This window comes from Zophobas morio, unplaced genomic scaffold (genome assembly GCF_036711695.1).
Source record: "Zophobas morio isolate AGI-343-1 ecotype UQ-CSIRO unplaced genomic scaffold, CSIRO_AGI_Zmor_V1 ptg000054l, whole genome shotgun sequence".
In the NCBI taxonomy this organism is placed as follows: Eukaryota; Metazoa; Arthropoda; class Insecta; order Coleoptera; family Tenebrionidae; genus Zophobas; species Zophobas morio.
This window is the reverse complement of record NW_026972159.1, coordinates 297,031-323,341: the sequence shown is the minus strand read 5'-3', so window position 1 is coordinate 323,341 and position 26,311 is coordinate 297,031. Positions and strand designations below refer to the sequence as shown.

Sequence of the window (26,311 nt, the reverse complement as noted above, 5' to 3'; positions counted from 1 at the left end):
CTAAAATATGACACAAAAAGTCTCCAAAACAGTTTCAAATTCTTTTTAAAAAAGCCACCAAGGGCCTCCAGCATTAATCAAATTCTTTCTAAAATAACCCCTACGGTTCTTTCTTGTTTTTTTTTTTTAAGTAAGACACCAAGATCCCCTAGATTGTGTTAAAATCTTTCTAAAGGATTTGAAATAAGACACCAAGGGCTTCCCAGATTCTTTCAAATTCTTTCTAAAATAAGGGCTCCCAAGATTGTTTCAAATTCTTTTTAAAATAAGACAAAAAAGGTTCCCAGTATGGGTTCAAAATCTTTTAAAAATAAGACACCAAGGGCGTCCAAGATTGACTCCAATCTTTTATAAAATAAATCACAAAGGGCCATTTGTGTCTTAACTTTAGAAAGAATTTAAAATAATGTTGGAAACCAGTTTGTATTTTGTTTTTGAAAAAATTTAAAAAAATGTAGGAAAGTACTCTGTGCTTTATTTTCATGACGATTTTTAAAAATCTTAGAGGATCCTGGTGTTTTATATTAGAAGAAACCGAAAGAATCTTGGCGACCCCAGGTGTTTTATTTTTGAAAGAATCTTAATGAATTTTAGAAACTTTGGTGTTTTATTTTTTATAACATAAACCACAATGCGCTCTCTAGATTGTTTTAAATTCTTTCCAAAATAAGACATAAAGATCTCACTAGATTGTTTCAAATTCTTTCTAAAATAAGACACCAGGAGCCTCCAACATGGTTTCAAATTCTTTCTAAAATAAAACACCGATGGCTCTTAAGATTGTTTCAAATTCTTCTAAAATATGACACAAGGGGCCCCCAAAACAGTTTCAAATTCTTGTTCAAAAAGCCACCAAGGGCCCCCAGAATTAATCAAATTCTTTCTAAAATAACCCAACAAATCCTCCTACGGTTCTTTCTTGTCTTTTTTAAAGTAAGACACCAAGGTCCTCTAGATTGTGTCAAAATCTTTCTAAGGGATTTGAAATAAGACACCAAGGGCTTCGCAGATTCTTTCAAATTCTTTCTAAAATAAGGGCTCTCAAGATTGTTCCAAATTCTTTTTAAAATAAGACCATAAAGGTTCCCAGTATGGTTTCAAAATCTTTCAAAAATAAGACACCAAGAGCTCACACGGTTCTATCATGTCCTTTCTATACTAAGACACCAAGGGCGTCCAAGATTGACTCCCATCCTTTATAAAATAAATCACAAAGGGCCATTTGTGTCTCAATTTTAGAAAAAATTTAAAATAATCTTGGGAACCAGTTTTATATTAGAAAGAAACCGAAAGAATCTTGGCGACTCCAGGTGTTTTATTTTTGAAAAAATCTTAATGAATTTTAGAAATTTTGGTGTTTTATTTTTAAATGAATTTTTAAGAAACTAGCAGTCCCGGTGTGTTTTTTTTTTAGAAAAAATCTTGAGAGTCCTGGGTGTTTTATTTTAGAAAAAATTAAAATAATCTTAAAGACCACTTTATTTCTGTTTTTGAAAAAAATTAAAAAGAATGTAGCGGCTCCTGGTGCTCTGATTTGAAAAACTGGGAAAAATTACTATTAAAATTCTGGGGTGACGTCATCAAATGTTTGGTAGATATGGAGAAATGTTTTAATTAAAATTTTTTTGATTATTTTATAACAAATTGTGTTAAAATTATTGTGAATAGGCTATTCGTACCTGGAATTACGCACATATTTACAATAACAATCTTATTTTCGTTCGAAAGGTTCAACATCAGTAAAAAATTCCTCAGCGAAAATTGGAAACGCCAGGAATCGAAAAGAATCCCGCGACGCCTTATTTTTAGCCGATAAAGACGCCGTTGCATGGCGGCAATAATTCACACAGATTTTCTATAATAAATTCAAAGCGCAAACAGACGTTTATTGGCAGTGAACTGACATTGTTGAGAAACGTGAGCTTAATCTGACACATAACACTTTCCATAGAACTTGTGTATGCAGAACGACGCAGATTTATAACCTTCCAACTCACCTTGTTTTACGACCTTTCAAATATTCGAACATCAGTAATTACAAAATCTCGCTGTTAGTAGTCGATTCGGTAGTTTCGGAGACAACAATCGCCCTCCAGACACTTATTATTTCATTTTCGTGTTCTGCGAGCTGAGAAAGCAACCAAAATCATAACAATAAGCGATCAATCGCCCGGGGAGTAAAAATCACAGACACTCTGCAGACACCACATAAACCACGAACTCTCTTCAGATCAAGCTCTTCCACAGCCATAAAATTTTCTGACAATATGAACCCTCAACTTCCCTTCCTCATTGTGCACGAAGGGAACAAACCGCATCTTCCATCATTAAAATTTATTGCTGATGTGAAACAGAGTCGCCTTAATGTACTCTCCCGTAATAAATAAAGCGTAAAATAGGTGAAGAGTTGCATCTTGTGTCGCCCCGGCTTCCTCTTCCACCACAGGACGAAATAACAACGCTGCGCTCATAATAAATAATCCTCGCCAACTTCTGACGTGTGACTAACAAGATTACCAAAGCGTTGTACCTAAATGCATAATATTCATCGAGTTTTGCTCCGAAGAGCCCCCGTGCGACACATTCTGCAAGACTGCGATGTTTATGGAACGACCTCCCTCCGACCACCGAAATCTATTTACGGCGCAATTCGGGGCCCTTTGCGAACCTAATAAAGATAAATAGCGGCTGTGTTCCCTTAATTAATTTTCATTCCGGAAAAATGATGATGAATCGGGCGCAGTGGCACGAGGTTCGGAAAATCGCCAGGTGCTCGTCGACGTGGACGGCATGCAGATGCCGAAAGCGAAAGAAATAAACTCGATTCTTCGATCGGGCCCGGAACTCGAAGAAAATATTGATTAGGTTGTTACAAGCATGCTCTGGAGAATAATTGGGGGTTGAGAGCTCTTGGAGGAGGCACTCATTACTTTTAACTGCTGTTGTTCTTGGCGATAAAATTCGAGATAAAATGTTTACTGAAAGGCCGGGGGGAGGTGGTTTATGGCCGCCGGACGGGAGCTAATATTTCTTTTGCATGATCGAGATAAATACTCGTTAGTTGAATACAATGTCCTTTGAGTTGCACTAGTTTGCTTGCGTTTGCTCACTTTAACTATGCGTTTTTATTGGTTCGTAAAATCTAGATAGGCACGATTAAGACGTTGCAATGATGTCGTAAATTTTAAAAATCGACTAACGATTCAAAGGGTTTTGATGACAAAATCAGGTTTTTTTGACCGGTGTTCCAAGCAACACCCCAGGGAACTTCATTTATCGGCTAACATGATCAGACTGTTCAAGGAATTGACTAATTAAGACATTAAGTCAATGTTAGTATTGTGAGAAATTTGACAATGGTTCGTTTCTTGAAACGTCCTTGATGATTTGTTTGAAAAAATTTGAAAGTCGTCTAGGGGTCAACTTTGGTTTTTGAAACTCATCTTGTTGTGATTTCACAGGAATTTTTAAGAGGCTTGAGGACTCCTGATGTTTAATTTTCGAAAAAACCTAAAATAATAATCAGCGAACTCTCAAATTTTTTTCTAGAAACATATCAGGACTCCCGAAAGTTCTTACAAATTCATTTAAAAATAAAACAGCACGAGTTCTAATAAAATTCTTTCAAATTCTTTGAAATAGAAAAAAGCGTTAAAAAAAGTTTCACATTTTTTCTAAAAAAAAAGAACACCAAAAATTCTAAGGTTTTTTCCAAGAAAAGGAACCACCAAGAGCTTTAAGATTATTTCAAATTTTTTCAAAAATGAAACACCACCTAAAGATTCTTTCAAATTCTTTCTCAATCAAAACACGAAATTCTGTAAAGATTTTTTCTAAGAAAAGAAAACACTAGGATCTTTGAGATTCTCCCAAAATTTTTCAAAAGCAAAAAACGATTCAAAAGCAAAACACCAGGGTTCCAAATACTTTTTCAGACTCCCTCAGAAACTCCCAAATTTTTTAAAATGTTTTTTGTTTTTTATGTTTTAAAGTTTATTAATGCTACAACAACAATTTGTTTTGCACAGGTCAAAAAAAATACATATTCACATATAATATTACAAGTACACACAGAATGACATCACTTGAATTTAAAATTTTTCTAAAAAACATATCAGGAGTCACCAAGATTCTTAAAATTTTTTTTTTTTTAAACACAAGAAGGCCCAAAATTCTTTAAAATTCTTCCTAAAACAAAACTCCAACAGCTTCAATGATTCGTTCAAATTCTTCCTAAAATAAAACACCAAAATCCCCGAAATCTTCAAATATTATTTTAAAAACCAAAACACCAGAGTTTTTAAACATTCTAAAAAAAAGCACTAGGGGATTCCAGATTGCTTCCAATTTTTCCAGAACTAAAGACAAAGTCGTCCGCAAGAGATTTTCAAATTATTTCTAAAACAAAACACCAAGGACTCAAGATTTTTTTTAAACAAAAACACAAAATTTCCTAGATTCTCACAAACTCATTTAAAAATAAAACACTAGGGGTTCGTAAATTTCCAAAAAGAAAACACGATGTTGATTAGATTTTTTTCATTTTTTTTTTTTTCAAAACAGAAACACCAGGATTCGCTAAAATTCTCACAAATTGATTTAAAAATAAAACATTAGGTTCTCTAAAATTCTTTAAAATCCTTTAAAAAATAAAACACCAAGAACTCCAGATATTGTTTCAGCCTCTTTCTAAAATAAAGCAGCGAACTCTCAAAATTTTTTCTAGGAACATATCAGGACTTTCCAAAGTTCTTACAAATTCATTTGAAAATAAAACACCACGAGTTCTAAAATTCTTTCAAATTCTTTGAAAAAGAAAAAAAGCGGCCAAAAATGTTTCATATTTTTTCTAAAAAAAAAAAACACCAAAAATTCTAAGATTTTTTCAAGAAAAGGAATCACCAAGAGCTTTAAGGTTATTTCAATTTTTTTCAAAAATGAAACACCACCTAAAGATTCCTTCAAATTCTTTCTCAATCAAAACACCAAATTCTGCAAAGATTTTTTCTAAGAAAGAAAGCACTAGGATCTTTGAGATTCTCTCAAAATTTTTCAAAAACAAAACACCAGGGTTCCAAATATTCTTTCAGATTCTCTCAGAAGCCCTCAATTTTTTTCTAAAAAACACATTAGGACTCGCCAAGATTCTTCAAATTTTTTTTTTTAAATACAAGAAGTCCCATAATTTTTTCAAAGTTTTCCAAAAACAAAACATAAAAGGGTTGCAAAAATTCTTTAAAATTCTTCCTAAAATAAAACACCAAAATCCCCAAAATCTTTAAATATTATTTTAAAAACCAAAACACGAAGGTTTTTAAATATTCTACAAAAAAAAAACACTAGGGGATTCCAGATTGCTTCAAATTTTTCCAGAACTAAACACGAAGTCGTACGCAAGAGATTCTCAAATTATATCTAAAACAAAACACCAAGGACTTAAGATTTTTTTTAAACCAGAACAACAGGATTTCCTATGATTCTCACAAATTGATTTAAAAATAAAACACTAGGTTCTCTAAAATTCTTTAAAATCCTTTCAAAAATAAAACACCAAGAACTCCAGATATTGTTTCAGATTTTTTCTAAAATAAAACAGCAACAACAGTCAAAATTTTTCCTAAAAAAACACATCAAAACTCCCCAAGATTCTTACAAATTCATTTAAAAATAAAACACCACCAGTTCTAAAATACTTTCAAATTGTTTCAAAAATAAAACACCACCCAAAGATTCTTTCAAATTCCTTTTAAATCAAAACACCAAATCTTATGAAGATTTTTTGTAAGAAAAGAAAGCACCAGGAACCTTAAGATTCTTTCAAATTTTTTCAAAAATAAAACACCAGGGTTCCAAATATTCTTTCAGATTCTTTCTAAAATAATGCAGTAACAGAAACACTGAAAATTTTGTCTAAAACACACATCAGGATTCCAAGATTCTTATAAATTCGTTTAAAATAAAACACTACGATTCTTTCAAAATCTTTCTAAAGAAAACACCAAGAACTCCAAAGATTCTTGCAAATTTTTCGTAAAATAAAACACCAAAATTCCCAATATCTTCAAATATTATTTTTAAAACCAAAACACAAGAATTTTTAAAAATTAAAAAAAAAACACCAGATTGTTTGAAAGTTTCTAAAACAAAACACCAAGGATTCTCAAGATTTTTTAAAACAAAAACAGCAGGATTTCCCAAGTTTCTCAAAAATTCATTTAATAATAAAACACCAGAGGTTGCTAGATTTCCAAAAACTAAACACGAAGTTGATTTGATTTTTTAATATTTTTTTTCTAAACAGAAACACCAGGACTTCCTACGATTCTCACAAATTAATTTAAAATAAAACACTACGTTCTCTAAAATTCTTTCAAATTCTTTAAAAAATAAAACACCGAGTGCCCAAAAAAATTCGTGCAGATTTTTTCTGAAACAAAACAACAAAAACTCTAATTTTTTTTCCAAGAAAATAGTTTGAGATCCTTTCAAATTTTTTCAAAAATAAAACACCAGGGTTCCAAACATTCTTTGAAATTCTTTCTAAAATTTGGAAGCAAAACACTCAGGAATTTGTCTAAAAAATACATCAGGACTCCCAAGATTCTTACAAACTCATTTAAAAATAAAACACCATGAGTTCTAAGAGTCTTTCAAAATCTTTCAAAATAAAAACACGAGGGGTCCCAAAGATTCTTAGGCTCCTTTCTAAAACAAAACAGCAGAGTCCTAAAGATTCTTTTAAATTCTTTCTAAAACAAAACGCCAACAGCCTCAAAGATTCTTTCAGATTCTTCCTAAAATAAAATACCAGAATTTTTAAAAATTCTTAAAAAAACACCAGAACATTCCAGATTCTTTGAAATTTTTCCAGACCTAAAATAACATCGTCCGCAAAATCTTTTCAAACTATTTCTAAAACAAAACACAAGGATTCTCAGGATTTTTTTAAACGAAAACACTAAGATTCCCCAAGATTCTCACACATTCATTTAAAAATAAAATCGCAGAAATTCTAAAGTTCTTTCAAAAATAAAAAGACAGAATTTCCACAAATCTCAAATATTTTTTCAAAACCAGCGCACCAATTGATTTTGTCAAAGTTTTTCAAAAACGAATCACAATGAGATGCCAAAGATTCTTTCAAAATTTTTCTAAAACAAAACACCAGGAATTTTCAAGATTGTTTCTAAAATAAAAAACCTACAATAACAAAGTTTCTTACAAATTCATTTAAAAATAAAACACCGAGAGTTCTAAAATTCTTTAAAATTCTTCCAAAAATAAACACCATTTTTCCAGATTTTTTCTAAAATAAAGCACCAAAAATTTTCAAGTTTTTTTCAAACAAAAAAAGCACCAAAAGCTTTAAGATTCTTTAAATTGTTTTGAACAACAAAACACCTAAAGATTCTTTTAGATTCTTTCTAAAACAAAATACCAGGAACTCGCAAGATGTTTACAAATTCATTTAAAAATAAAACACCAGGAGCTTTAAGAGTCCTTCAATTTCTTTCAAAAATAAAACTCCAGGGTTCCAAATATTCTTTCAAATTCTTTCTAAAATGAAACAGCAGAAACTCTCAAGACTTTTTCTAGAAAACACGTCCGGACTCCCCAAAATTTTGACAAATTCATTTAAAAGTAAAAGACCACGAGTACTAAGATTGTTTCAAAATCTTTCCCAAAGATTCTTAAATATTTTTTTAATCAGAACACAAAAATCCCGAAATTTTTTCAAAGTTTTCCAAAAACAAAACACAAAGTAGTCCCAAAGATTTTTTCAAATTCTTTCCAAAAGAAAGCACCAGGAACCCCAATATTATATTTTTTTTAATCAAAACACAAAAATCCCAAATTTTTTCAAATTTTTCCAAAAACAAAACACAAAGGGGTCCCAAAGATTGTTTGAAATCTTTTCTAAAACAAAACATCAAGAGTCCCAGAGATTCTTTCAGATTCTTCCTAAAATAAAACATCAGATTACCAAAAATTTTCAAATATTATTTTTAAAATCAAAATACCAGAGATTTTAGAAATTCTAAAAAAAACACCAGGAGATTCCAGATTGTTTCAAATTTTTCTAGAACCAAAAACGAAGTTATTTTGATTTTTTCAATTTTTTTCTAAACAGAAACACACCCCTAAATTCCCTAAATTCTCTCAAATTCATTAAAAAATAAAACACCAGGGGCTAGAATGACTTTTCTCGCTTTTTTCTAAAATTAAAAAGCAGAAGTCCCAAGATTCTAAAATACTCTTTTTTAAATAAAAAAGCGAAAATTTAAAAAAGGAGTCTCAAAAATTCTCTAAAATTCATTCTAAAACAAAGTACCACACCCCAATATTCTTTGGGATTATTTTTAAAATAAAACTTTAGGGTTTCCTTGGACTCCAAAAATCTCTTTAGGAATAAAACACTAATGATTTTTAGGTTTTTTCAGTTTTTCAAAAAAAAACTACAATTTTTTTTAAATTGAAAACACCACGAAATCTCAACATATTTTCTAAAAAAAAACACCAGGACTTCCAAGTTTCTTACAAATTCGTTGAAAAATAAAGCACGAGGACCCTAAAATTCTTTCAAATTCTAGCAAAAATAAAACACCAGGGTCCCCAAAAATTCTCTCAGTTTCGTTCTCAAACAGCATTCTGTAAAAAAAGACCTCAAAAATTCTCTCAGCTTCTTTCTAAAATAAAACAACAGCTCCAAAGATTCTTAAACTAACATTCTTTTTAAGACCAAAATACCAGCAGTTCCAAAATTTTTTCAAAAATTTCCAAAAACAATGCACAGTTAATTTTTTTTAATCATCTAAAAAACCCCAAGATTTTCTTTCAAAAAAACACCAGAAGTCCCAGTATTTTTAAAAAGCCAAAAAAACATCAGGAGGGTTGAGATGTTTCAATTTTTTTCAAAAACCAAGCACAAAATGACCCCGAAAACGAGTTCGAGTTGATTAGTTTGCTATTATGAGTTCAGCGAAGAAAAATATGTTTCTCTTGGACAAAAAAATCGATAAAAAAGAAAGCGAGAAAGCCCACAGTCTGCGTCAGTAATTCAGATCGATTTTCGCAAATACCTCAAACAAAAAGCCGACGTTCACTGACAAAGAACCGATAATTTGAGACATAATCCAAGACGCTGCTTTAATTTCAAACACAAAAACAGCGCCAACTACACAAAGACATTCAATCGGAAACGCGAAATCACGGTAATGACATGCTAAACTCAACACTACAAATAAAATTAACTTCGATCTATCGAATTACCACAAAGCGATAATCCGGAATGCGGGAATAACGACTGCGTCAAACGTCAATTCATGCGACCTATATTTCGCAAATACAATGAAACCATCATTTTCGAACAAAATAAAAACGTAAATAACGTTTCGGAGAAGCTCGAGGGTTTAGAATGAAAATTCTAACAAAAATAAAGGCCCAAAAACAACAACGAACAGCGTGAAATATGAATGCGATTACACATCGAAAAAATCTAAAACCGTACAACTGCAAACTTGATCAAATATAGACTATCGCAGTACAAACAGCAAAATCACGGCAAACTAAAATGTGCAGCGAATCGGTGTGTTTACATTACGTAGCTGGAAAAATACACGTAACAAAGTTTGTGTGTTAAAGCTATTTATTTCGCAAATGTGTTTTAATTCCCGTTCGTGCAAGCAGTGACCTGTGTATGTCGACAGTTATTATTATTAATTCTGGGATAAGTGTAATAAGAGAAGTGAATTGTTCGCCCACTCTGAACCCGACGCAAAAACCACTTTCTATATCAGTCGTAGAAAAATGTGTTTTGCCAATAACTCGAGTCAAACACTTTCTCTATATAAAACGAAATAGCTTTCGACCCTTATTTCTCGAAAAGGTAAAACCGGAACCGAATTTGTTTTTCTATTCCATACAATTTGCTTATCCCCTCCAACGCAATCTTCCCCCAAGACAAGCAAAAAAATTCATCGCTCCAATGATCCAGCCGACCACAAAAAACCCTCTACGACTGCAGCCAATTACATAACCCAATTACTGAAGTCTGCGTCACGTCCTCTCCCGATTCCCAGCTTCAGCAATCCGTCATTACCACGGCCCACGCAAAAAGCCATCACAATTAACAAGCTCGAAGCTCCCGGATAATCGCTTGCGCAACCACCAGGTTCGGCAAATAAGACGCGAGTTTGTCTGAGGAGCGGAAATACCTGTAATCAGAGCTTTCCCCCAGTTGGCGGACGGTGATGGGGAACTCGTAGGGTCCGTGGGCTTTCAGCAGCTCCTGCAGCCGTACCAGACCCTCATTATTCTCGTAGATTATGGTGAAGGATTTCCAGCCCCAGGCTTTCACCAAATCCACGTATGCCTGCAAAGAGTTATAAGGGGTTAGTGCGACTGTCGGCGCGGGTTCCAAGCAAAAAGTAATCAAGAGGGCGGGGTGGGGGTTTGGAGTGCTAATGTGGGGGAGGAAATTTTGGGGGAACGTTGGAGGGTGGTTTTTTATTTAAAAATACGTAGATTCTAAATCTTAATTTTCACACTATTCACTATCACTGTCTGAATTTTTATCAAAAAGCAATTCCAGGTTCAGATTTAACAAAAATTGTGATGGACCCCGATTTTGATATTTTCATTTAGACCATCCTGGAAGAATGCTAGAAATTTTCGAAAAAATTAATCCGAAAATAGCTTCTGGAGCTCTAAATCTACAAAAAACTTGTGCGACTATTACCACTTTTGAGACTTTTGAAATATTTAAAAAATTAGAAAACTGGTGCCCGATTTCACAAATGTCAAATATTTCGCAAAAACTAGTTTTCCATGCATGAGGTTTTTTCTCAATGTTATTTTCAAACAAGGTCTGTTGATGCTAGTTGAGGTCTAACAATAGGTCAAGGCCACCTGGGTTCATAATTAAAAGTTTAAAAATTTTTGGTAAATTCCTTTTCGTATTTTCCAGCTTCAAATTCAGAACTTACTGGAAAGTCCTTTTCAAAAAAGATTCAGATGTATTAAAAAATAGCTAGAAGTTCTAAGATTCTTTCAAATTCTTTCAAAAAAATTGCCCCAAGGTAATTTCGACAGAACTTCCCTCACCCTTGAAATGCAACATAAAAACTGGCCTTCTTTGGAATTGCTTGAAAAATGTTGTTTCTTCAGTTTCTCGATTTGCAATTTTTTGAATTTTCAAGTTAACATGTTTCAATTTTTCTGCTTAAAGTTTCTCGAGTTTTCAATTTTTCATTTTTCAATTTTGCGATTCTATAATTTTTCATTTTTTCAAATTTTTTATTTACAGTTTTTTGTTTCAGTTTTTATTGTCTTTGCTTTTCAAAGTTTTCAGTTTTTGAATGTTTTGATTTTTAGTTTTTCTTTTTTCAGTGTGAAATTTTTCAATTTTTCGAGTTGCAATTTTTCGGTTTTGCCAGTATAGATTTTTTTAATTTTTCATTTCTTTGATTTTTAATTTTTGCAATTTTTCTAGTTTTCGCTTTGAATGTGTAATAATAATCACAATTTTTAAAGTTTTACACTTTTTCAATTTTGCGATTTTAGAATTTTTCCATTTTCAGCTGTTGGATTTTAAAAATTTCTCGACATTAAATTTTTCAATTTTTCGATGTTTCAATGTTATGTTTTTGGACTTTTTCGATTCGAGTCATTTTTTCTTATTTCCAAATTTTTGAATCATTAATCTTTTTCGATTTTTAACTTTTAGATTTTTAGTTTTTCAATGTTGCAAATTTTCCATTTGCAATTTTACGATTTTGCTATTTTTCTTTGCTTCAGTTTTTCGATTTTTCAATTTTTTCCGATTTTTTGGTGTGTCGATTTCTCAATATTTCGATTTGTAATTTTTTCATTTTTCAATTTTTTTGTTTTTGGATTTTTCAAAAATGTGACAAATAATATACTTAGAATCTAGGATAATATGTTTTTTAATATCGTTTTTCCTAAATTTAATTATTTTTTAAACGACTGCCGGCACCGTTTACACTTAAATAGTAAAAACGGCGGGAAAATGGAAAATAAAAATCATGAACTTGAAAATTGAGGAAGCCAAATAAATGAAAAATTCAAAAATTAAAAATTACGAAACTGAAAAGTCGAAAAAAATCGAAAAATTGTAATATCGAAAAATTGCAAAATTGAAAAATTAAGAAACTAAAAAATCGAAAAATTAAAAATCGAAAAATTAAAAATCAAGAAAATGAAAATTATAAATTAAGAACCTCGTTTTTTTCATTTTTGAATTTTTGGATTTTTCAATTTTGTAATTAACCAATTTTCCGATTTCTTTAATTTTCACTTCGACCTTCATAATTGCGTTTTTTCGATTTTCAAGTTTCTGAATTCAAAAAGTAGAAAAATCGAAACACTAAAAAACTAAAAACTGAGAAACTTGAAAATAAAAAAAAATAATGAATTGAAAAATTGGAAAGAAAAAAAAGCGGATCAAATCGAAAACCTGGAAAACTCAAAATTGTAAAATTGTTAAAAATTATAGATCGTCAAAATTGTAAATCCAAAAAACTGTAAGATTGAAAGATCGCCAAATTTAAAAATTAAAAATTGAATAAATGAAAAAAACCCATTAAATGAAAAATGGAAAAATTCTGAACTCCTAAAATTGACAAAGTTAAATAGTAAAAAGGCGGGAAATGAAAAATAAAAATTAAGAACTTGAAAGATTGAGGAAACCAAAAAAATGAAAAATCCAAAAATAAAAAATGAATTAAGAAAATGAAAAAACGAAAAATTGTAAATTCGCCGTCACGATATCTGCTTCAATAAACAGGAAAAGTGAATTCAAAATCTAAAAATTTGGATAAAATTGGTTCCATCCACCGAAAATTGGTGTCAAATTGTAGAAAATCTTCCCCTGGTTACGAACCTGAACTCGTCGTCATGACATCTCTTTCAATAAACAAGAAAAGTGAATTCAAAATTTCCAAAAATTTTCCAAAAATTTGGATAAAATTGGTTCAATTCACCGAAAATTGGTGTCAAATTGTAGATAATCTTCCGCTGGTTACGAACCTGAAATTGTCGTCATGATATCTGTTTCAATAAACAAGAAAAGTGAATTCAAAATTTCCAAAAATTTTCCAAAAATTTGGATAAAATTGGTTCAATCCACCGAAAATTGGTGTCAAATTGTGGATAATCTTCGGCTAGTTACGAATCTGAAATCACCGTCACAATATCTGTTCCAACAAACACGAAAAATGAATTCAAAATTTACAAAAGTGTTCCAAAAAACTGGTTAAAATTAGTGATAAATTATGGACAATTTCCCGCTATTTACGAATTTAAAATCGCAGTTACAATATTTGTTTCAATAAACACGAAAAGTGAATTCAAAATTTTCAAAATTTTTCCAAAAAATTGTTAAAATTAGGTCAATCTAGCGAAAGTTGGTATCAAATTGTAGATAATCATCCACCAGTAACAAATCTGAGATCACCGTCACGATATCTCTTTCAATAAGCACGAAAAGTAAATCCAAAATTTCCAGAATAATGGCTAAAATGGGTTCAATCGACTGAGATTTGGTGTCAAATTTTAGATAACTTTCCGCCAGTTACAAATCTGGAATCTCCGTCAAGATATCTGTTTCCATAGGCATGAAAAGTACATCCAAAAATTTTCAAAAATTTTCCAAAAAATGGCTAAAATGGGTTCAATCGACCAAAAATTGGTGTCAAATTGTAGAAACTATTTCGTCAGTTACAAATCCGATATCTGTTGGTATAAAGGTAGAATCTGAATCCAAAATTTTCAAAAGTTTTCCAAAAAAATTGTTAAAATTTGTTCAATCGGCCGAAAATTGGTGTCAAATTGTAGATAATTTTCAGCGAGGTACGAGTGTGAATTCGCCGTCACAATATTTGTTCCAAAAAACACGAAAATTGAATCAAAAATTTCCAAACATTTTCCAAAAAAGTGATTAAAATTGTTTCAATCCACCCAAAATTGGTGTCAAATTGTAGACTATTTTCCGCTAGTTACGAATCTGAAATCGCCGTCAAGATCTGTTCCAATAAACACGAAAAATGAATCCAAAATTTCCAAAAATGTTCAAAAAAAGTGGTTAAAATCGGTTCAATCTACCGAAAATTGCTGTCAAATTGTAGATAATTTTCCGACAGATACCAATGTGAAATCGCTGTCACGATATCTGTTCCGATAAACATGAAAAGTGAAATCAAAATTTCCAAAAATTTTCCAAAAAAGTGGTTAAAATTTGTTCAATCTACCCAAATTTGCGTCAAATTGTAGATAATCTTCCGCTGGTTACGAATCTGATATCGCCGTTACGATATCTGTTCCAATAAACACGAACAGTGAAGTCAAAATTTCCAAAAATTTTCCAAAAAAGTGGTTAAAATTGCTTCAATCCACCGAAAATTGGTGTCAAATTGTAGATAATCATCCGCTAGTTACTAATCTGATAGCGCCATCGGAATATCTATTCCAATATGCACAAAAGGTGAATTTAATATTTCCAAAATTTTTCCAAAAAAATGGCTAAAATGTATCTAATCTACCGAAAATTGTTGTCAAATTGTAGAAAGTTTTCTGTCCATTAAAAATACGAAATCGTCTTCACGACATCTATTCAAATGAACGCAAAATTTGATTCTAAAATTTTCAAAAATTTTTCAAATTAATGGTTAAAATTGGGTCAATCCAGCGAAAATAGGTATCAAATTGTGGATAAACTTGCACCAGGTACAAATTTGGGATCGCCATCAGGATATATGTTGCAATAAACAAGAAAAGTGAATTAAAAATTTTCAAAAAATGTCCAAAAAATTGTTTCAAATTGGTTCAAGCGACCGAAAATTGGTGTCAAATTCTGATAATCTTCTGCCAGTTACAAATCCGAAATTGCCTTCACGACATATGTTAAAATAAAGGTAATATTGGGTTCCAAAATTTTCTAAAATTTTTCAAAAAAATGGTTAAAATTGGTTAAATCGAGCGAAAATTGGCGTCAAATTTTTGATAATCTTCCGCTAGTCACAAATATGTTATCGCTATCGCGACATCTATTCTAATAAATACGAAAAGGGAATTCAAAATTTTCCAAAATTTTCAAAAAAATTTCAAATATTTTTTAAAACAAAATACCAGCAAACCCCATTATTTTGGATCATTTTTTCCTGTTTTACAGCTTCAATTCGGAATTAACTGGAACGATCTTTAAAAAAAGTGCCATTTGGGAGAAATATTGGAAAAATGGTATTATTTTTCTATACGTTTAAGGCCACTTTCAGAAGTTTCAAACAAAAATTTAGTTCTAAATTAGAACGATAAATCCCTCCAGGGCACAATTATCATCACAATTTTTTTCTGCAGTAGTTAAAACAAACTCCCGATTTTTTCTTACATTTTGATGAAAGTAATTTTCTCTTTTACAGTTTAAGCAAAATATTAACCGATAAGGAAAAATCACTCTGAGTAGCCGGGTTTGAATTTCCGGGCGCATTTCCGCCACATAAAGCCAACAAAATTTTCACTGAAATGCGTAAGAGGGTTGATATATTTTAAATTATTGATCGGTGACAATTTCCGGGCGGTTTATTAGTTGCTTTGTAATTATCAGCATGGAATAATGTTAATTTCCATGTTATTACCACGCTAGATTAATTCTACTAATTAATGAAAGCGTTCATTCGGGAAACAAGTACTCGTATGTATTGATTCCATACTTCGGCGTTATTAACGTATGATTTAATATAAAGAGCACCAGAAACCAGAATATGGACGAAATTATGAATAATCTCTTTGATGTGGATTAATTCGCGCTTTGACTTTTTGTTTCGACAAAAGTACGTAAACTAATAACAACTCCGGAAAAAGCGTCATCCAAGTTTTCAAAAATTAATACAATTAGAAATTCTAAAACTCCGTATTGTCTAAATTTCTGAACAATATTTTTCTTTCCTTTATCCACTAGCCATCATTGTCCAGGAACACAAAGACAGTTAATTAAGTTTGTTTTGATGCTCTGCTGTACTGGAATTCATCCAGAAGTTAGTCATTTTTCATATCGCATAAAACAGGCTGACAGCCAATCATTTCGGATCTATTTCTTGCTGCCCGGAATTATCCGGGCAATTTGTCGGCGCGCCCAGATGAATTAAAAAATATGTATCGGCACTTAATTACACATTTTCTCTGAAAAATTATAAAATTGGTCCAGTAGTTACGGAGTGAACGCTATTTTTTCATCCGGCTCAACAAGTTTGCCAAGTTGGCAGTATAAAACAGGCGAAAGCCGTTACCTTGGACAAGGTGGTGGGATGGGGGTAGAGGTTGACAAGACAGCTCTCCCTCCGGAGCCGGTAGTCCCATCTCGTCTCCAGGTGTGGGATTTCCATTGTGTCGCATATTGACTGCACGTGACTGGCCGTATGTGCCGACTGCGGCCCAAAGATGGCAGCCACTCCACTTCGCAATAGGTGACAAACTGGAACAAAATTAATTATTCATACAACATTACACAGTTTCACTCAGTTGTTGAGTTTTACTGCTTTGGGACTCCGTCTAATGGAAACGTGTCTTCGCCGCTTTATTTATGTCACAAAGTGCTGACATTCAAACTGGCGGAGCAATTCGCGCACCGACACGCGTACGACGCGAGGAGGGATGCATTCGAAGTTTGGGGAAAAATCCGGGGCGGGGTGGAGTTTGCGGAGTTGGATGTTTCCGGGGGTGCTGCTTGGGGTTGTTTCTGAGAAGGAACGGCGAGGACTATGCGAGAATCTTGTCAATTCTTTCAGAAACGGAGCACGGGGTCCAAAGGTTATTTTAAGTTCTTTCTAAAATACAGTAACAAGAGTCCTCAAGATTCTTTCAAATTGTTTGAAAAAAAACTAAAACGTCGGTAACTTTCGCAATTTGTTTAACTTCTTGAAAAAACGAAACACCAGGGCCCTAAACATTCTTTTAATTTCATGAAGAAATAAAACATCATGGGGGCACAAATTCTTTCAATTTCTTTTTGAAATAAAATCCGTTAAGAATCTTATAATTTTTTTAAACAACGAAAGTCGAAGGTTCGCGAAGATTATTTCAACTTTTCCAAAAATTAAACAACATGATTTTTAATGTTCCTAATAAAACTTCAAGGGTCTCTAAATTCTTCCAGTTTTTTGTTACATAGAGAACTAAGACGCTTCAGATTCTTAAAAATCAACTAGGTTTCTGAAAAACTTTCCAACCTGTTCTGAAAATGAATCACCAATCAAAATTTTTTCAAATTCTTCCAAAAATAAAACATTAGGGGTACCCTTGATATTTTGTTCTTAGAAGAAATTGAAGAAACACTAGGAACCCAGGTGTTTAGTTCTTTAAAGAGAATATAGACAATCTATATATTTTTTAAAGAAAAAAACGGCAGTTTTTTGTATACTTTTTCCAAAAACGGCAGTGTTCTCAATGCTTCTTCAATTTCTTCTAAGAATAAAACATCAGGGGTCCCCGAGATTCGTCCAGATTCTTTCTAAAATAGAACGCCAGGGTTGCTTCTGGTTTTTATAAATTCTTTTAAAAACGAAACACCAAGGTTTCTGAAGGTTCTTTCAACTCCTTTGAAAAACAAAACACCAGAATTGTCAATATTCTTTCAAGTGCTTCAAAAAATAAAATATCAAGAGTTTTCGAGATTATTTCAGTTATTTTCTGAAATAGAACACCAAGGTTCTCTAAGATTCTCGCAAATTCTTTTAAAAATAGAACACCAGGGTTTAGGGAGTTTTTTCCTCGAGATTCTTCCAGTACCGTTATAAAAATACGAATCGAACACTAGGTTACTCTCAGTACTAGCCCCACCCAGCCAGCCTTTATTTTCTTAGAAGAATAAGTCATTTGCCAAAATCTTGTACTAGCCCCCAACCACCCTCCCTTATTTTCTTAGAGGGTATATCATTTACAAAATTAGTCTCATGTTGACAAGTACTAGCCCCGCCCACCCGCCCTTTATTTTCTTGGAAGAGTAGGTCATCTGCCAAAATCAGCCTTTTCTTGACAAGTACTAGCCCCGCCCACACACCCTTATTTTTTTAGAGAATATGTCATTTCCAAAAATCAGTCCCATACCTGCCAAGATACCATTGATTTTGGCAGATGACCTACTCTTCTAAGAAAATAAATGGTGTGTGGGCGGGGCAAGTGCCTTTTATTTTCTTAGAGGGTAGGTTATTTGGCGAGTACTAGCCCCACCCACCCGCCTTTTGTTTTCTTAGAGAGTAGATCATTTGCCAAAATCAGTCATATCGTAGCGCGTACTACTAAATTTTTCTGTTTTTCGATTTTTGAACTTTCGAATTTTTCAATTTCTCGCTTTTTAAATTTTCAATTTTTTAATCTGTTTTTCGATTTTTGATTTCTCTGAGTAACTGAAAAAACCTTCGATTTTTTAATTTTACAATTTTGGCAGTTTTTCGTTTTCTCAATTATTTGGTTTTTAAAAATATCGAGAAAATAGATTTTTATTTTTTAAATTTTCGATCAGCGATTGCCATGTTTACTGTAACTTTAATGCCTCTGAAAATTTTGTTTCTAATTTTCAGTTTTTGGATTTTCCGATTTTTCAAAATATCGGTTCGAATAAATTTGTTCTTTTGTTAAAAAATCGAAATTGGCAAATCGTGAAAAGGAAAAATTTTAACTTGAGAACTTGAAAAATTAAAAATAAGAAAATTCCAAAATTGCAAAGTTAAATTGAAAAATCAAAAGATAGGAATTAAAAACTGCAAAATTGTCAAGCAAATTATTATCAAATGAAATTTCAAAAGTTGAAAAATTTAGAAACCAAAAAAAATGAAAACTGGAATTTCGAATTCGATTTTTTAAGATTTGTTTTCTTTTTCATTTTTTCTATATTTCAGTTTTTGATTTTTAGGTTTTTTTATTTTTAGCAAGTACTAGCCCCACCAACCCAGCCTTTATTTTCTTAAAAGAATGAGTCATCTGCCAAAATCAGTCTTATCTTGGCAAGTACTAGCCCCGCCCACCCGCCCTTATTTTCTTAGAGAATATGTCATTTGCAAAAATCAGTCCCATACCTGCCAAGATAAGATTGATTTTGGCAGATGATCTACTCTTCTAAGAAAATAAAGGGTGGGTGGGCGGGGCAAGTGCCTTTTCTTCGAAGAGTAGGTCTTTTGTCAAAATAAGTCTTATTTTGGCAAATACTAGCCTGGCCCACCCGGGTTCCCAATATTCCTTCCGTTTCTTAAAAGAATAAACCGTCAAGGGTTTCAGAGATTTCCTGATATTATTTCAACTTCTTTCAAAAATGGAACATCACGACTGCCAAAATATCAGGGGTTCTCGAGATTCTTTCAGTTTTTTTCTAAAATAGAATCCTAGGGTTCTTTAAGACCCTTTCAACTTTTTATCAAAATGAAACACCGGGATTCCCATGATTCTTTCATTTTCTTCAAAGAATTAAACGTCAAGAGTCTCGGAGATTCTTCCAGTTTCTTTCTAAAATAGGACATTAGATTCTCTATCAGATTCTTATAAACTGTTTTAAAAACGAAACACCAAGGTTTCCGAAGGTTCTTTCAAATTCTTCCGAAAATAAAACACTAGGGTTTCGAGAAGATTATTTCAACTACTTTCAAAAATGAAACACCACGATTTTCAACATTCTTTCAAATTCTTGAAATAACAAAATATCGAGGATTCTCGAGATTCTTTCAGTTTCTATCTAAAATAGACCCTAAGTTTCAATGAAATTTTTATATATTCTTTAAAGAACAAAACACTAAAGGTCCTGGAGATTCTTTCAACTCTTCCACAAATTATACACCAGGGGCTAAATGTTTTTAGAAATTCCTCGAAGAATAAAATGTTAGGGGTTCAAAGATTCTTCCCGTTTCATTCTAAAATACAACACTTGGTGCTCCTTAGATTCTTACAAATTGATCTAGAAATGAACCACCAAGGGTTCTAAAGGTTCTTTCAACTTTTTCCGAAAATAAAACACTAGAGTTCCTAACATTATTTCAACTACTTCCAGCAATGTCACAACCACTATTTACACAATTCTTTCAATTCCATGAAATAATAAAATATCAGGGGTTCTCGAGATTATTTCAGTTTCTAAAATACAACCCAAAGGTTCCCTGAAAATTTTATATACTTATTCCTTAAAGGACAAAACTTTAAATATCCCGGAGATTGGTTCATCTTCTTTCATAAATGAAACACCGGGTCTCCAGGTTCTTAGAGATTATTATAAGAATAAAACGTTAGGAATCCAGAGATTCTTCTCGTTTCATTCTAAAAGAGAACACTTTGTGCTACTCAGATTCTTACAAATTGATTCAGAAATGAAACCCCAAGGTTTCCGGAGGTTCTTGCAACTTCTTCAGAAAATAAAACAGTGAGGTTCCTAAGATTATTTCAACTATTTCCAAAAATGAAACTCTAGGATTTCCAACACTCCTTCAACTTCATCAAAGAATAAAATGACAGGAGTTCTCGAGATGCTTTCAGTTTTTTTCTAAAATAGAACCGTAGGGTTCCCTAAATTCTTTTAACTTCATCCCAAAATGAAACACCGGGATTCCCAAGATTTTTTCATTTTCTTCAAAGTATTAAATGTCAAGAGTCTCGGAGATTCTTCCAGTTTCTTTCTAAAAGAGAACTCTAGATTCCCTTCAGATTCTAATAAATTGTTTTAAAAACGAAACACCACGCTTTCCGAAGGTTCTTTCAATTTCTTTGGAAAATAAAACGCTCGAGTTCCTAAGATTATTTCAACTACTTCTAAAAATGAAACTCCACGATTTCCAACTTCTTCAAGCAATAAAATGTCAAGAGTCCTCGAGATTCTTTCAGTCTTTTTTCTAAAATAGAACTCCAGGGTTCACTGAGATTTTTTCAACTTGTTCCTAAAATGAAATACTGCGATTCCCAAGATTCTTTCATTTTCTTCAAAGTATTAAACGTCAAGAGTCTCGTAGATTCTTCCAGTTTCTTTATAAAAGAGAACACTAGATTCCCTTCAGATTCTAATAAATTGTTTTAAAAACGAAACACCAAGCTTTCCGAAGGTTCTTTCAACTTCTTCAGAAAATAAAACACTGAAAAATGAAACTCCACGATTTCCAACTTCTTCAAAGAATAAAATGTTAGGAGTCCTCGACATTCTTTCAGTTTTTTTCTAAAATAGAATTCTAGGATTCACTGAGATTCTTTCAACTTCTTCCTAAAATGAAACGCTGGGATTCCCAAGATTCTTTCATTTTCTTCAAAGAATTAATCGTTGAAAGTCTCGGAGATTCTTCCAGTTTCTTTCTAAAAGAGAACACTAGACTCCCGGCAGATTTTTATAAATTGTTTTAAAAACGAAACACCAAGCTTTCCGAAGGTTCTTTCAATTTCTTTGGAAAATAAAACACTGGGTTCCTAAGATTATTTCAACTACTTCTAAAAATGAAACTCCACGATTTCCAACTTCTTCAGGAATAAAATGTCAGGTGTCCTAGAGATTCTTTCAGGTTTTTTCTAAAATAGAACTCGAGGGTTCACTGAGATTCTTTCAACTTCTTCCTAAATGAAACTCTGGGATTCCCAAGATTCTTTCATTTTCTTCAAAGAATTAATCGTCAAGAGTCTAGGAGATTCTTCTAGTTTATTTCTAAAAGAGAACACTAGATTCCCTTCAGATTCTCATAAGTTATTTTAAAAACGAAACACCAAGCTTTCCGAAGGTTCTTTCAACTTCTTTAGAAAATAAAACACTCGGGTTCCTAAGATTATTTCAACTACTTCTAAAAATGAAACTCCACAATTTCCAACTTCTTCAAGAAATAAAATGTCGGGGGTTCTCGAGATTCTTTCAACTTCTTCCCAAAATGAAACACCGGGATTCCAAAAATGGATCTCCGAGCTTCTTTCAATTTCTTTCTGAAGTAGAACACAAGGGTCCCCTCCGATTCTTATACTTTCTAAAGTTGATGACATTAATTGTTAAAAAAAAGACTCTTGTGTCCCGGAAGGTTGATTGAACTTCTTCGAAAAGTGATGCATCAGGATTTTCAAGATTTTTTCAAGTTCTTCAAAGAAGAAAATATTTGGTTCCGCAAAATTCTTTCAATTTCCCCTAGGATTATAAATTATTTAAAGAACAAAACACCCAGGTTCCATAAGATGTTTTCAACTTCTTCTGCAGTGCCGTACGTCATTCTTCTTAGAACACCAGAAACCTCCGAAATTATTTCTAAAATAAACCACCCCAGAACACCAAACTTCTTGCAATTTCTTTTAAAAGAAAACACCAATAGTACATGAGTTTCTTTCAAATTTTTTCAACTTCTCCAAAAATTAAATACCAGGACTATCAAGATATATCAAGTTGTTCAAAAAATCAAATACCAACCATTTTAAATTCTTTCAAAAACCGAACACGACGAACATCCAAAATTTTGTAAACCAATAAATCGATATTATCTAAATATTAAAATGTAATAACTCGAATTTCAGTATGATGCACAGAGTTAATTAAAAGTAATGAAAGAGTTACTGAACAAATCCACTTTGTCGAATATTCAATTGAAAATAGGAGAGAACAAGAAATAAAAAAGGCCGTAGTATTCATTATTGCATGAGAGGCACCCCAAAGATTTTAAAGGTAATTTAAATAATACATGCAGTGGTCCTGTAATCGATTTAGCCCTTTTTTCATAAAATTTTGTTGAGATTGAGATAAAAAAAAACAATTTTTAAACGAAAGCCACTGTGTCCACAGATGTAAGGAATTCTCCAAGACTGTCAAAATAGTTTTGTTTTATCAGAGACAAGTCTTTTCTAGTTCTGGCGGCCGGTGCCACTCCGTCCCACTTCCAGGTCTCGCAGTCGTTTTTCACCCCCATGCCCTAAAAAACTTGTTCGCTTGCAAACCCTGTCGCCATTACCGCGACAAAACCTCCACACACAGCGTTTTATTGTTGCATTGCGCTTTATCTCTCCCCAGCAGATTTAGTCGCGTTTTCGCGCCACTCTCCGTAAGCGCGCACTTTATAAATCACCCAAAATCATTTTTCCGCTCACATGAGCTCTCCTCCTGCCATCTCTCCTCTCTCGATAAATTCCTTCCTGCCCCAGATTATTTTCTTAATGTACATGTTTTACGGCGCTTTCTTCTGCTTGATAAGTTTTCAATGGTGGGCCGGAGTTTGATCGCGAATAAAACGCACGCATTGCACTGCCAAACCAATTGATGAAGGACAAGATGCGATAACGACTTGTCGGCCCGAAAACTGGGCTCTAATCCGAAAACACACTTTATTTTTATCACCTGCCGGGACCGCAACGGCCCTGCGAAATCACGCCACGGAATTTCGCTTTAAGAGCACTGTTTTCGTTTTAGGGGAAGAGTTCTGTAAACTATGGTTAATGCAAGATGAAGACATCGTAAAAGATTATTCAGACCTATTTGGGCGGTAATAAAATATTATGTTATTGAAATGTAAACGTGGGTAGGTCGTAAAAGGATGAACGAAATTTAATAATGCGCCGTTTTCGCATTCATAATGGGGAAAATGAGAACTGATAGTCGGTTAAAAACGCACACGGGGGCTCGGACCGTCGCGCCGGAATTAACGGGTTTATCTACAACGCTGAAAATTCGGAGATTTGAACGAATAAGCAACCGACTGCGCGAATTGACGTAAAAATTAAAGACGTGATTAATTTGTCCAACATTTTAAATTTCAGCTTCGGAATCTAGTGCGAAGCCGCGGTTAAAGCGGCCGCACTTACAAAGCTCCCAACTTTTAATTTAATTTAATAATTGACTTACGCAAAACCGGGTTAGAGTTATACGCCAGTAAAATTTTATCACCCTTGTCGTTATTACTTGCATGCGCTTATCAGTCCGGAACTTTCTTGTCTTTTTCAAAACTTTTTAATGTCACTTCTTATGTTCGATCACGTCTTACTTTACTACAGGCCTCAATATCACGTCCCACTTTCAGCCCTCTCCGGCTCTAATGATTCCGACACCAGTCCTTCCCTAAATCATCGTTCGTCTATTTTTTCCACTAAATATCCTCCACCGCATCACTTCCTGCGAACGTCCTACTAATTTTAATTCGAACTTCCGCGCACCCACACTCTCTCGCTAAAATGTCTATCGATTTGTAATTCCTTCGATATCAAGTGCTTCATTTTTAAAAGAGGCTGAATAATTTAATTCTCTATTTCCATTTTCCCTTCGTAATCACAGTTCCGTTGTTGAAGTAGAGTGTTCATCTTGGCCGACCTTCGCACAGACAAAAATCAATGCCGCTTCAGCTTACATCAGGCAAGAGGGCACTTGAATAACTAACACCGATAGATTTCGGCTAGGGTAAATTATTAAGCAACTAGTTTGCACTTTGCTCCACTCTCTGACTTCGCCGACAAGTCTATATCCCGGTTTTTGGTGTTGTCTTAGAGCTGCAGGCGTAAATTATGCGCATGCATAAGAGATATGGCTTGAAGGTTCTGGAATCGCGTAAAGGAGATGTTACAGGATGTTCCGGACAATTAGATAGTGACTTAGATGGGGTGTCAACTTGTTAATTTTTGGCTGATCATAATCCGGGGTGTTAAAAAAGAGATAGAGTGCTCAGTGCAGATGCTGGTCCTACACCATTTGCAAATTTTCCGTCAAATTATGTGAATATTGTTATAATTCTCTTCTAAGTTTCAATTTTTTTCAAAAATAAAACATTCTAGATCCCTAAGATTCTGTAAAAAATTCCGTCTAAGAGATAACATCAGAGCCCCTAAGATCTTTTCTAAATATTTTTCTCAATTTTTTTGAAATTTCTTTTTAACATAGAACGCCACGGGTCTTAAGATTGCCTCTTAATTAAAAAAAAAACCAAAAATACACCAAGAGCCTTCAGATTATTTTAGTATTATTTTTTTAACAAACCATCAAGAATTTTCAATATTTTTTTTATTCTTTTTTTTTAATATACCGAGCCACCAAGATTCTTACATAGCCTTCACAAAAGACACTAGGGCCCACTGGATGTTTTTCAAATTCTTTCAAAATAAAAAACCGAAGGCCCCCCACTGCGCCACTTAATTTAAAAAAAAGTTACAAAAAAAACATCGTAAGTCCTCAAGATTTTTGAAAATTATTTCATAAGTAAAACAGCAGAGCCTAAACATTCTTTCGTAGTCTTTCACAAAAAAAGTGCTAGAAATTTCCAGATTAAAAAAAATTCTTAAAACAGTGACATATGGGAGCCGCAAATGTTTACATTTTTTCTTTTTTCAAAAACCAAACACCAAGAATTCTCGAGATTCATTAATAATCTATTAAAAATATACTAGAGCCTACAGGTTTTTCTCAAATTTTTCCAAAAATAAACCAGCAGAGGTCCCCAAAATTCTGTCATTTTCTGTCAAAGATAAAGAAGACCCTAAGTAGCCCAAGATTTTTTTAAATTGTTTAAAACCCAAAACAGCAAGGGCTCCTATGATTCTTTCAAAGCAGGGGATTACAAGATTCCTTCCAATACCTCCAAAACAAAACACCGTAAGTCCTCAAGACTCTTGAAAATTCTTTCATAAGTAAAACACTAGAGCCTAAAAATACTACGAAACTCTTTAAAAAAATACTGTAAATTCCCAGATTTGTTTTTAAATTCTTTCAAAGATAAAACAGCAGGAGCCCCGAGATTTTTTCAAAATCTTGAAAATGGGATACCAAGGATCTTCAAAATTTTTCAATTTTTTTTTCAAAAACAAAACACCAAAAATCCTCGAGATTCTTTCACAATATATTAAAAACACGAAGAATCTTTGACATTCTTTCGTAATCTATTACAAATATACTTGTGCCCACAATTTTTTTTCAAATTTTTTCAAAACTAAACTAGCGGAGGTCCTTAAGATTATATCATTTTCTTTCTCCAAAAATAAAGAAGACGATAGAGAGCCCTAGATTTTCTTCAAATTGTTTAAGAACCAAAAGTGTAAGGGCTCCTATGATTGTTTCAGATTTTATCTAAAAAAAAAGCGGGGAATTACAAGATTCTTTCCAATACTTGCAAAAGCAAAATACCATAAGTCCTCAAGATTCATGAAAATTCTTTCGTAAATAAAACACTAGAGCCTAAAAATTCTTTTGAAATATTTCAAAAAGATATACTGGAAATTCCCAGATTTTTTTTTTAATTCTTTCAAAAATAAAACAGCAGAAGCCCCGAGATTTTCTTATTATCTTAAAAATGTGACACCAATGATCTTCAGATTTTTTCAATTTTTTTTTAAAGAT

At 32.8% G+C, this 26,311-nt stretch overlaps 1 protein-coding gene across 8 annotated transcripts in view; it reads right to left on the bottom strand.

The window, feature by feature from the left end:
• The window catches only part of LOC135142764 (glutamate receptor ionotropic, kainate 2), a 105,237-nt gene that overhangs the window by 34,795 nt on the left and 44,131 nt on the right, over window positions 1–26,311 (bottom strand). For all 8 annotated transcript variants that reach the window (XR_010282629.1, XR_010282630.1, XM_064074504.1 and 5 more), the window contains exons 4-5: window positions 16,302–16,486; window positions 10,215–10,372 (exon numbers count right to left, since the gene is read on the bottom strand). Coding sequence is in view for 6 of the 8 variants with exons in the window: in XM_064074504.1 (XP_063930574.1) it covers window positions 10,215–10,372; window positions 16,302–16,486 (343 nt within the window). In the remaining 2 variants the exon portion in view is untranslated. The remainder of the gene's footprint in view (window positions 1–10,214; window positions 10,373–16,301; window positions 16,487–26,311) is intronic.